This window comes from Electrona antarctica, assembly GCF_951216825.1.
Source record: "Electrona antarctica genome assembly, chromosome: 5".
Classification (NCBI taxonomy): domain Eukaryota; kingdom Metazoa; phylum Chordata; class Actinopteri; order Myctophiformes; family Myctophidae; genus Electrona; species Electrona antarctica.
Window position 1 is genome coordinate 9,364,989 of NC_136810.1, and position 12,425 is coordinate 9,377,413.

Here is a 12,425-nt window from a genome sequence, read left to right on the forward strand (position 1 = left end):
ACTGGGCTTGGGGGTCGTCAAATGTTCCTTCTGACATCACCTGTGTAGGTGTATAGGCTGCAAGATGCATTCATCCCACTAGAGAATACAATTACTAGAAACAACTATCTGATTGCAATGGCCAGCATTTCTTACAAATCTCTGGGTTTACTTTGAGAAGAAGGTATTGAGCAGCTTGCACACTCAGACAACTATATCTTGCAGAGTGCTGTCTGAGTGGGGTCCAGACTCCAGCCTGATCCTGTGTATTTGTATTTCTTCTCTCCGCTCTCCTTTTGTCAATCCTTCCATCCTCTAGTGCCTTGTTATTTAAAGCCCGTATCAGACCCCAACTGCAGTGGCGTGCACAGACATTTAGAGGGGCAGGTGCTCAAGTTAAAAAAGGGCACCTTGTGCAGCGCGTGGAACTGGCCGGTTGCCTTAATCCATTTTGGGCGGGAACCCCTTTTGGTGTTAGCATTATGTTATGCTTTAGCTATTGAAAAATAGCAGATCTACAAGCTCATAGCGCGCCACCGAGTGGCGCGCTACGAGCTTGTAGGTCTGCTATTTTTGAAAAAGAAAAAAAAAGAAAGAAAAAAAAAATGTTTTTTTTCTGTTTTTTTTTCAAAAGGGCACATTGCCAAAAGGGCAGGGGGTGCTCTAGCACCCCCTAGTGTCTATCTGTGCACGCCACTGCCCAACTGGCTAGAATGAAAGGCCTTTAATGCCATCTGATCTGAAATGTGGTTGAGCATACAGGTGTGTTGCGTCTACATCCCTGTTTCCCTATGCAGCTCACATCATTCCACAGCCCTAACCATATGGAACTTCTGTCAAATCTAACTGGGGACACCAAGTTTGTCCCCAATTACACATGCCGACCACAGTTAACGAGTTTCATGTCCAATAGTGGTCTTCAAATAGCGCGCACACACACACACACACACACACACACACACACACACACACACACACACACACACACACACACACACACACACACACACACACACACACACACACACACACACACACACACACACACACACACACACACACACACACACACACACACACACACACACACACACCTGACTGACAGCTCTGAACTAGAAAAAGTGCCCCTCGGGGCACAGGTCTCCAGGTTGTGGCCTCCTGGTGGCGGTAGAATAGGCCAATGTGAAAAGGGTGCCATTTCTTTTTACGCCTTGGATGGCAATTGGATGATTCGAGGCATTTTGTTCAAAAAATGTGTTCCACCTGTTGGTGGCGCTATAACAGGCCAATGTGAAAAGGGTGGGATATATTCCTCAGCCTAGTAGGAAAGTCCGTGAAAGATTTCACGTAAATTGCACGCTGCGTTTATGATTTGAGGCTTTTTGTTCAAAACGGGCAAATCCTGCAAACTTTGAAAGCCAATGTTAGCCAATTAGGATATAATATGCAATATCGGACAGATCCGTCTTGAACACATGACTATAGAGATAGTGTGTAACGATTTGCAGGATTTTTGGACCGAATCTGGAGGAGTAATATCAAAAAATGTGTTTTTCAAAAGTCGGCCTCCTGGTGGCGCTATAACAGGCCATTCTGGAGAATTTGGGGCAGAGGTTCATCGTTGGCATCCAGGGAGTGTGTGCGCTAAATTTGGCATCGGCCGGGTTAATGGTGCCGGAGATTAGCGCGACACACACACACAGCAAATGTTTTGAGTTTTCATCAAAAGCTACTCAATGTCTCCATCTAGTGGTAGAGTTCAGCTACACTGTGATGAAGCCGATTCATGTTTCATCAGATCCCTTTGGACCACTGGCTCCACAAAAATGATGCATTTTCAGCTGATAAGTGTTGAAAGGAGACAGAGTAGTAAATAAATGAGTAATTTGGCCTTCATCTTTTGGATACCATGCTTCAAGGCAAACATACCACCAACATCAAAAGAAAGAAAGGCACAGACAGTGCATAATATAAAAAAAACATATATTTATTGTTCTGTTATTGGGGTTAACTTGTTGAACAGGGGATGTACACAGAACACCTGGAGAAGAAAGCCTAAATCTGCTCTCGTCTTGAAAAGCAAAACATGAATTGAAAACATTTCCGTGGTGTGATGGCAGCCATCATGTCATCCACGGTGGTGTGATGGCAGCCATCATGTCATCCACGGTGGTGTGATGGCAGCCATCACGTCATCCACGGTGGCTGGAGCGTTCTAAAACCAATGCAGACTTTAGGCTGTTTCTCAAAGTGGTTTGAATCCTTGACAAGTTAATTTACAACTAGAAACACTAATGGTAAAACCATCCCACCAAACACAACCGAAATCCCCCAACCCCCAAACTGTTCTTTTTTTCTCCAGGACTTTGATAACATAAACATTGACCAATTCTCTTCTCCTCTCAAAAAGTCAAATGGGACTCATTCCAAAGTCAAGTAAAGCTTTTCTTTTTTTACAAAAAAAAACAAAAAACTGACAAGTAATGATACTTACTGAGTGCATCTCTCAAGACTGATTATAGGTGGTGCTCTGTAGTCTGCAAAATAGTGTGGTTTAAAATAGATACGGATAGATTCAAGATAAGATATATATTTATATATTTATAATAAAGGTTTGACTCTGTAGATACAGTGACAGCCACCAGTGCCGTCTATACACACATTCCTCAGTACATAAAAACAAACACCATAAAACATCCACCTGCTTTGTCTCACTTTTTAACTTGGGAACTCAAGTCGGGTCCCAAACACAAGTTGTACAACTACATTACCCAGAAACCCCCTTCCCAATGGGACACCTCCCCACCTCCAAGCTCCTCTCCTTTGAAATTAAGATATTAAAAACTGACCACATAAGATGTGCTGATGTGGTTGTGCCACATTCCGGAAAACTGGAAAAGTGTAAAATAAACCTGCTGGAGCTAATAAAAATACTATAAACTGAAGTTGAAATGGAACGTGTGCAGTCAGTGTAATTATTATTGATAATGTGGATGGTTGTTGCCTCTTTAAATGCAGACCCATTCAATGACCAAAAGCAACTGTGTAAATGGAAGCATATACCATACATTAAGTAAGACAGAATTGACATACTCAAACTGCTAATGCATATGAAAAATGTATTCATTCAGTTTCATTTGTTCTATATGTGCTATCATTTGCCTGGTTCTTTGAGATATTTCAGAAACTCATGTTAATATACTGTTAAAGAGCTGATCTGTGACACAGAGTGTTGAACGTCTCTCATCATGGTCTCCCACTCAACCTTTCATCGTTTAGGCGTTCATCTAATCCAGAAAAACAACGAGACAATATGCAGATAGGGGGTACAGTGTCTTGCTCAAGGACACTCGGACAGGATGGATACACACACACACACACACACACACACACACACACACCGGCATGTGTGTGTTGACACTCCAGTCTCCACCCTACACATTTTGTGCGTCCTTCATGCTTGTCACGGGTTGGTGAAGGACAAAGTCTTGAAGTTAAAAGGTTGTAAAGTGTAGTGGTTGAGTCTCCACAATGGCAGAAAGGAGAGGGGTCTTTAGGGGGGAGTTGAGTGAGTGAGACCGCTTCCCCATGAGGATCCTGTTCATTTCAGTTCAGTCGAGTCTGGCATCTCACCAACAGTCCATACACACACTTGTACGTTCCACATGCGACGTGTTCAATTCAAAGCCCATTCCATCGCTGTAGTGCGATAGAAACATTGTGCTGATTGACCTCTCTCTCCGCGTCCACAACCCACACCTTCACCGCAGTAAAAAACCTCCCTCTAGGAGATTCACTGTTCATATTTATTTATGTGCAAAAGCCATAAAAAAAAAAACTAGAAGCATTCACTTGGCAAAAACAAAACAACACAACACAAATGTAAAGAGAAAGAAGATAAAACGTCTTGCAGTCCCTGAAACATACGTGTTCTCCTATTCACCGCCATCCCAAAGGCTCCGTCTAGTTCTGAGAGTCCAACATGACATTGTTCTTAAAAGGATCGTATGAGAATGGATTCGGTGTCTTTGCGAAACGTTTTCATCGGTTTATGTGCCACAACGGGAAATGGAAGAAGACAACTGAAACTTTGGATTAAAAACAAAAATACAGACATTTCCAAAATACTTTCACCTCTACCATAGGTAATAACTCATCTTGGATATATAAACAATTGCACATGTTCCAAAAAAAGAAAAGAAAAAGAGATTTGTTTGAACCAATTGTCTATACACACTTCAAGACCAGCATTCACCTACACTTTGTCAGCCGTGACCTGAAATACTAACAAGTTGATGCTTTAAACGTTGCACGTACGTAGTGACTGGCATGAGATTTCATATCAATAAAAAGTATACAGATACTATAAATGCCACTAAATACTAAACACCTCTACATCAACAATACTTTAGTTTTGTGATACAATTTGATAAAGTTTGTTCTTGGATTCAGTACGCGGGTAGTCGCTGCAGTGGGGCTCTCTGTAGGGCTGTGTAGTCAAACTGTAAAGCCAACTGCTTTAAACTGTGTAAGGACACTTCAAATGAATAAGACAGTCCATGGCAATAGATATGTTTACAGCAATGAACTACATGAATGTAAACCAATCTTGATCAATCAAAATGACTTGTGGGCTTCCCAACAGCTCTCTCTATGGTTTCTGATCTTTGGCGACTGATTTTTGCATATCTCTTTGGGTAGAAAAATACTTCACTTCTATATCTCTAATAATTGCCAAGGGTAGCTTTTATTTAGAAGAGGACAACTCCAGTTGTGTTTAGTAGTAACAGTGTGTGGAGGTAACAGTCTTGTTTCATTGTTTGTTGTTATTTTACTCCCTCGTTACAAAATTAGGCTTTTTTAGGCTTTGAGTGTACCCTATAGTCCCATACATTTAATAGCACAAGCACACATTGACAGAACAATGGAAAGCTCATACAATGGACTTGTGAAGGTTAGAGGACCAATATCAGTCGCTGTGTTGGATATAAGTGAATGTAAAACTCTCACTTGTCACAGTGGCCAACAGAAGAAGACTGTGGTCATATGTATGAGCATCATTAACGCATTTTGGGCGGGAACCCCTTTTGGTGTTGCATTATGTTATGCTTTAGCTATTGAAAAATATCAGATCTACAAGCTCATAGCGCGCCACCGAGTGGCGTGCTACGAGCTTGTAGGTCTGCTATTTTTGAAAAATCGAAGAACGACTGACATAGAAACATAGCTTTTTCAGAAAACTGTCAGGATGTAGAAGACATTTTTAGAATCTGATCTCAGTCACTACCCTGTGTAGCATGTCGTTCCCTCTATAGTCACTACCCTTGGCATCCTGACTTTCTACTCTCTGCTACATAAAAACAAAATACACTGCCTAAAATAATCATCTAAAAGACAAGAACAGAACAACATTCTGTCTCATGCCAAAACATGGAATCTTTTCGCGTTCAGTTGTGACACTAGAAACGTCATCAGATCCTGCAAAAACACGCTCTCTCCAGTTTGTTATATTGGAACTCACACCTTCTTCTCTTAGGACACACACACACACACACACACACACGCACACGCACGCACACACACGCACACACGCCTGAGAGGCTTGAGACGCAAAGCATTCTGACGTGGTTCTTGCAGAGTTCAGAAGGCTTGATGCCAGTGTGTTTCAGTGGATCTGTGGTGAAAGTGCTGATGAAGATAAAGGTGAAAGTGGGGTATCTTTGACACTGGGTTTCAATGTATTTGTGGGTGGGAGCGTTAACCACTGTCACTTAACTGCTTGAACCCACTGTAATGGAGACAGTATGCATACTGCCTATTGTAAAGTCTGGTTGTTTTGACGACTAAAGCATCTCTATTGTCACCCCATAACAAACACGGAGACTTTCCCTCTCGTGGAATAAAACAGTGACTGAAGTGACGATGAAGCAGTGAGAACTGCACACTATCAATTCACTATCATCACAAACAAGGTGGCGTGTTAGCCTTTAGCACGGATAGTTAACCTTCATCACTCATAGCGTCTGAAGAGAGACCATGGAATGACAAAAGGGTGGGAGTCTGTTGTCGTAGCGAACACGGTGAGGGTGGGGGCATAGCAGTCGAGACTGGGTCAGGTGCAAGAAGCATTGCAGACTAGTGGGGGTCTGTGGGGGGGGGGGGACGGTACCACAGCACGGAGTCAGCTCATAGTGGCTGGGTCTGTTTCATGTGGAAGGTGTGATGGGTGAGATGGGTTTGTGTTTGAGGCTGCACCAGGTGCACTGCAGAGGGGTGGTTGGGGTTGGGCGGGTTCTGGGTGCCGGCGGACTGAGTCTGCTGCAGTATGTGCACCACCCGGCCGAGGCTGTGGGTGGTGGTGAAGGCCAGGTACTGACAACACAGCCAGTCCTCCAGGCTCACGCCGCCGCCTGCGTCCAGCGAGCGCTCCGCAAACTTGATCATCATCAGCGTCCGCTTGAGGTCGAGCCAGTTCTGGAGCGTGGTCTCGCGCTGGGACTCGGACACGGGTGGGGCACCCGCGGTGCCGGACCCCGGACCGCTGCCCCCTCCCACCCCGCCGCCACCCAGCGCCTGGAACAGGTCCTCCCGCGGCCCCCAGAGCAGGCACTGCAGGCAGGCCCTTGCCTCTGCCATGCGGATCCTCTCGGAGGGGTTGACGGTGAGCAGGAGGCTGGCCAGCTGCTGGAGGCCCTGCGAGTACAGTGAGCGCACGGGGAGCGGCGGCAGGTCGGCCCACGTGTACTCCCTCTCCTTGAGCTCGGGCGTCTCCTCGAAGGGGTTGGGCCGGTGGAGCATCTCGTAGATCAGTATTCCCGCCTGAAACTCGTCGCACTTGCGATACTGCGTCGCCGTGACGAGCTCGGGCGCCAGCCGCGACTGATCCCGCATCGTCTCTCGGTCGGAGGTCGCCGTCGTCGTCGACGACGATGACGACAAGACGGGGCTCTTTTGTTTGGCCTGGGAGAAGTTGCTGATGATGAGGCGGGCGGGGCAGGTGGAGTTAGCAGCAGCGTTGTTGGCGCCAGCGGCAGACAAGGCGTTGCCAGCTCCTCCGTTGCCGTTATTGTTAGGCTCTGGCGGGTCGTTGCTGCCAGGAGCGCCCGCCTGGCAGTGGACCAGCAGCAGGTTCTCCAGCCGCAGGTCACAGTGGGTGACATGGTACGGCTTCATGTGCTCCAGGCCCGAGCACAGCTGCAGCATCAGGAGGCACACCTGGCGCTCGTACAGCTCGGGGTTTCGGGTGTGGCGCGCGACGCCCTCGCGCACAAAGTCCGCCACGGTCTGGAAGGGCACCTCCCGGGTGATCACCACCACACGGCTGCTCAAGCGCCCCCCGGGGGCGCCGACGTGGCTCCCCGCGCCCACTCGGGAGTCATCGGGTTTACCGTTGGAGTTCACCGAGTCTGACGTTGTGTTCTCCTCCGTACGTTCCACCTTCTCCACATTCCCTTCATCGACATCCTCCTCCTCTTCTTCACCTGCATCCTCCTCCTCGCCCTCCTCTTCCTCCCAGGGGAGGAGGCGAGCAGGGACGTCAGCCAGGAAATGTCCACAGTCCTGCTGGATGTTGAAGTGGACAGACAGACTCTGTCTCACAGCCAGGCTGTGGAAGAACTGCTGCTGGGTCGCCTTCACTTTACTACGACAGATCTGGAAGAGAGGAGAGGAGACCATTACAATGTAGCCATAGAGCAGACACTTATCCAGAGCAGACAAAGAAAAACAGCGTCGACTTATCGAGCAATCAGATTACAAGTATGTGTAATGGTCCGTCCAAACAATGCACTACGACTATACTGTTTAACTCCACACCACAACTATAACAGTGGCACATAATATACCGTATGTATTGTTACAGTTGCTGTAGAGAGCCCTTTACAAGGTAACCAGGATAGTAGAAAACCTGGCATCTCTATATAACATGGATTATTATTTTGTATGCACTATATATAATGTAAATAACACATAGCATCTGTGAACATAAAGGCAGAGAGAGAGAAAGAGAGAAATGAAAAGATGGATCATACAAGTTGAGTATTCCCCCCCGACGGATCCAGTTAATAAAAGATCCCACCCGTGTGAACTGAGCGGTGCAACTATACTTTGTATTGTATTGTGGTAGTTACTGCACTGTAGTCTGTACTGTATGGTAGTGACTGTACTGTACTGCACTGTAGTCTGTACTGTACCGTACGGTAGTTACTGTACTCCTGTACTGTACTCATTGTACTGTACTGTTCTGTGCTATTGTAATAGTTATAGTGCACAGTGTGAAGCTCAACAGCGCCACTTGAAGGTAGGTCACCCAGCAGTATTGATGTTCCTACTCCAAACACACATACTGTACATAGGGGCCAGTCATTGGAGTGGTGTGCATCGCTCAAAAAAAGGCATTTACACCTCACATAAATAGTACTTCACCATCTCTGTTCCTCTCTCATTGTCTCCATGTCTCTGTGTCTACTCTTTGACTCCCACTTCCTCTCTGTTCCAGTGTACAGTGGAGACAGAGGAAATGAGAGGAAAGGCCAGGTTGTCACAGATGGAGGCATGAGGGTGGTCCTAAAAATAGGTGATCGTCTAGGGCCAGTAAGACGCATGAGGGCGAGAAGCAACCTCGCCTTTTGCACTCATCCGCCTCGTTGATGGCAGACTGCTGGGGGAGCGCTGGCGCAGATCAACATGGAATGAATTCTGTACTGGCCATATAAGGAGCATGTTTTGAGTGTACAGGGTTTGATGAGGTCAGATCAACATATGGAATGTCAAAACAGGTCAGCTCCATACAGTATATGGAGATCTAAGGGTGGTAGCGGGGACAATCTCTTGAGTGTACAGGGTTTGATGTTCGGGCCTATTGAGAGCTCTAGTTTTTGCCGGCTGCCGGGCTGCACTAATAACTTTGGGGCAGGCCTGTCTAGAGTTTGAAATTTGAATGGACAGGTATAAGTCAAAAGGGAGAGATCGAAGAGGAAGGATGGATGGGGAAGGTTCAACATATATATCCATATCCGGACGGACCGGATGTTGTTGTGAATGTGTGTGTAAGCTGATTTCGGCTTGTAGATCTAGAAAAAGATTTTTCAAAAATAGCAGATCTACAAGCTCATATTGCGGCAGGAAGCGAACGCTAAAATCTAAAACGTCAGATGCTCGCCTGGATTGAATGGGTTTTAAGGCAATAGCAGCATTATTCTAAGTCTCACCTTTATGGCGTAGTTGACCAGCGGGTCCTTGGCATAGGAGGCCGTGTAGTAAACAGCATCTCCAGCCTCACAGCAGGGCTTCCCTGTGGTCAGTCTGAAGTGAGACCAGCTGTCCGTCCCAAAGCGCAGGTGGTCCTTCTGTCCCGCCATGAAGCGGTCCTCACACTTGGTCGACAACTTCCTCAGAGTGTCCGTATGAAGACCACGGATCCTACCAACAACCTGGACAGAAGCGACACATACAAGTTTATTATGGTTAACCAGAACTAACCAAATAACCAAAACTGAAATTGAAAAAAATAAATAAAACATTTTCGGTAACTGAACTAACTACGATTGAAAAAGAAGAATGGCGATGGCTTCAAAGATTGGGATTGGATTATGGGGCGGCGGTGGCTCAGGGGTAGAGTGGCTGGATGGCAACCGCAAGGTCGCCAGTTCGAACCCGGGCTCCCCCAGAGTTAGCGTCAAAGTGTCCTTGAGCAAGACACTGAACCCCTAATTGCTCCTGATGTGCAGGTTGGTGCCTTGCATGGTTTCCGCTGCCATCGGTGTATGAATGTGTGTGTGAATGGGTGAATGTAATGCACAATCTCTGTAAAGCGCCTTGGATAAAGGCGCTATATAAATGCACCATTTACCATTCATTGGTATTGCAGTTATTGGATAACGGTGTGACATAACAGCTTCTCGGTCAGTTCTTTCTTGTAAAAAACAAGACCTACAGTGCGTGTCAATATTTTACTGGTTAAATGAAGGTTATAATAATAATAATAAAGAGGGAGTGCTGTCCCACTATAAATTAGCATGGCTGTAATTCCGTTGTAGGCACGAGGCCACAGGCTGAGCTGATATACTGCACTATTTAGTTTTTACAACACAGGCCTACTATAAAGTTAATGAAGTACTGGGAGACAGCAGTATATGTTCGTTAATTCAGCTCAGCCATAACATATTGCTCCTTCAGCTGCAAAAAGCAGATCTACAAGCTTGTAGCGCGGCACTCAGTGCTGCGCTACGAGCTTGTAGATCTGATATTTTTCAATAGCATAATACTTAAAACACCAAAATGGGTTCCTGCCCAGAATGGGTGGGTTTAATTATGATCGTACCTCTTCCCAGCTGTCCATGCCTCTGTAGAGGACGGGCCGGTGGGGTTTGGAACCCCCTCCTCCTCCTCCTCCTCCTCTTGCAGTGGTCCGAACCCTGGAGGTCAGACACTCTGTGCTCCTGTAGCCTCTCCTCTCCCTGCTGCTGCTGTTCTCCTCAGCCCCAGGAGGAGGAGGAGACACCAGGGAGGAGAGGCTCTTATTGGCCATGGAGGTGGCGACGGGAGGAGCCACGGCCCCGCCGCTGCCCTGGCCTCCTCCTCCTCCTCCAAGCCTCTCCAGGGAGTCACCGCCGTTCTCCTGCAAGGTTATTATAGTTAACGAAAACTGACGAAATAACAAACACTAAAATTAAAAAGAAAAGAACATTTTCGTTAAGTTAACTAAATAAAAACTACAATAAAAAAACATAAAGAAGAACGATGACTAACTGAAACTGTGTGCTTACAAAACTAATTAAAATTAACTGAAACGGTAGGCGGAATGACCTTAGTTTTCGTTTGGTTTTTTTGGACAAAATACTTATCTTTTCAATTCTGCACCTGACAAATAAACCAACAAATAAAACAAACTAAACCTAACACTATAAAAAAAACAAAAAAACATTAGCATTTAAAAATAGAGAAAATAATAATTAATAATACATGAGCAAATCCGCTAATATCTGAAATAGGAAAAAAAATGTAAACTAAAACTAAACAAAAATGAAAAATCCCCAAACTACCCTAACCTTGTGGTGGTGCTCTCCGTGCGGCCCTCGGGGGCTGGGGTGGTGCGTGTGGAGGTGGTGTGGGGGCTCGGAGCTGAGCGAGGAGCTCTGACTGGCCGTCTCCCAGGTGGCGTCCAGGTCGTAGAGGGGGTTGGCCACACTGAGGTTGGTGCCTCCGGGCCGGGCCTCGGCCCCCCGCAGCCTCAGCGGGTCGTTGTCCCCTGCCCCCTGCACCCCCAGCAGGTTGGGCTCCGTGTTGGAGCGAGCGGGGGGAGGCGCCGCGGACGACTTCTTGGGGAGGGGCGGAGGGGGCGTGGCGTGGGTTTTGGGGAGGAGGGGGGGCGGGGGGTCGAGGTCGTAGTCGTTGGAGGCCAAAGTGTCGTCGGAGGCCTTGATGTTCCGCGGCTGTTTGAGAGGGATCATGTTGGCTCTGGACTGACCTGCAACACAACAGCACCATCTGCTGGTTAGGGCAGTGACTGACAACCTTTTCAGCCCTGTAATCATTATTTGATTGCCCCCTCTACATCGTAAATCTTCTATTGGCTCTGGGCAGGACTTTCTTCTATCCATCCAGATGTTTGCCTTACAGTCCCCCCAGGGGAACTTAAGGAGACATTTCCCTTGTAATACATACTTGTTTTTAATAAAGGAGAGAGTGGGCAGTCTACGGTCTACCCCCTTATTATGTCTGTGTTCATTGAGACAGACAGTTCAGAGGGAATCAGTGTTATGCTCAATTAACCCATTTTGGGCGGGAACCCCTTTTGGTGTTAGCATTATGTTATGCTTTAGCTATTGAAAAATAGCAGATCTACAAGCTCATAGCGCGCCACCGAGTGGCGCGCTATGAACTTGTAGGTGTGCTATTTTTGAAAAATCGAAGAACGACTGACATAGAAACATAGCTTTTTCAGAAAACTGTCAGGATGTAGAAGACGTTTTTAGAATCTGATCTCAGGTCAAAATGGTTAAAACAGACTAAGGTGCCAGGCATTTCTATGGGGAAAACACAACTCTCCTTCCCAGTGCCGAGCGGTGTGCTCTGGTCGCATCGAGTAGAAACTAGCTGGGAGAAAAGAGCTCTGCAATGTTTTTTGAACAGACCATAAAAATTGAGGAAGAGGCGCAGCAGGACTAAAAATCAACAAACAAAAAAAACGAGATGCATACACGATATCCACACATGGAATACATAATACTAGAGTGAAAGGAAATCAACACAGAAGTCACAGAACTACATAGAGAAGCCTACATGTATACAGAACTACATAGAGAAGCCTACATGTATATAGAACTACATAGAGAAGCCTACATGTATATAGAACTACATAGAGAAGCCTACATGTATATAGAACTACATAGAGAAGCCTACATGTATATAGAACTACATAGAGAAGCCTACATGTATATAGAACT

The 12,425-nt window shown here is 46.3% G+C and overlaps 1 protein-coding gene across 2 annotated transcripts in view; it reads right to left on the bottom strand.

The window, feature by feature from the left end:
• Positions 1-1,945: 1,945 nt before the first annotated feature.
• Positions 1,946-12,425, bottom strand: part of peak1 (pseudopodium-enriched atypical kinase 1) — a 170,224-nt gene continuing 159,744 nt past the window's right edge. For both annotated transcript variants that reach the window (XM_079501321.1, XM_079501320.1), the window contains 4 exons: positions 11,028-11,446; positions 10,301-10,597; positions 9,189-9,410; positions 1,946-7,632 (listed from right to left, as the gene is read on the bottom strand). In XM_079501321.1, the coding sequence (XP_079357447.1) occupies positions 6,166-7,632; positions 9,189-9,410; positions 10,301-10,597; positions 11,028-11,446 (2,405 nt within the window). In that variant the 3' untranslated portion in view covers positions 1,946-6,165. The remainder of the gene's footprint in view (positions 7,633-9,188; positions 9,411-10,300; positions 10,598-11,027; positions 11,447-12,425) is intronic.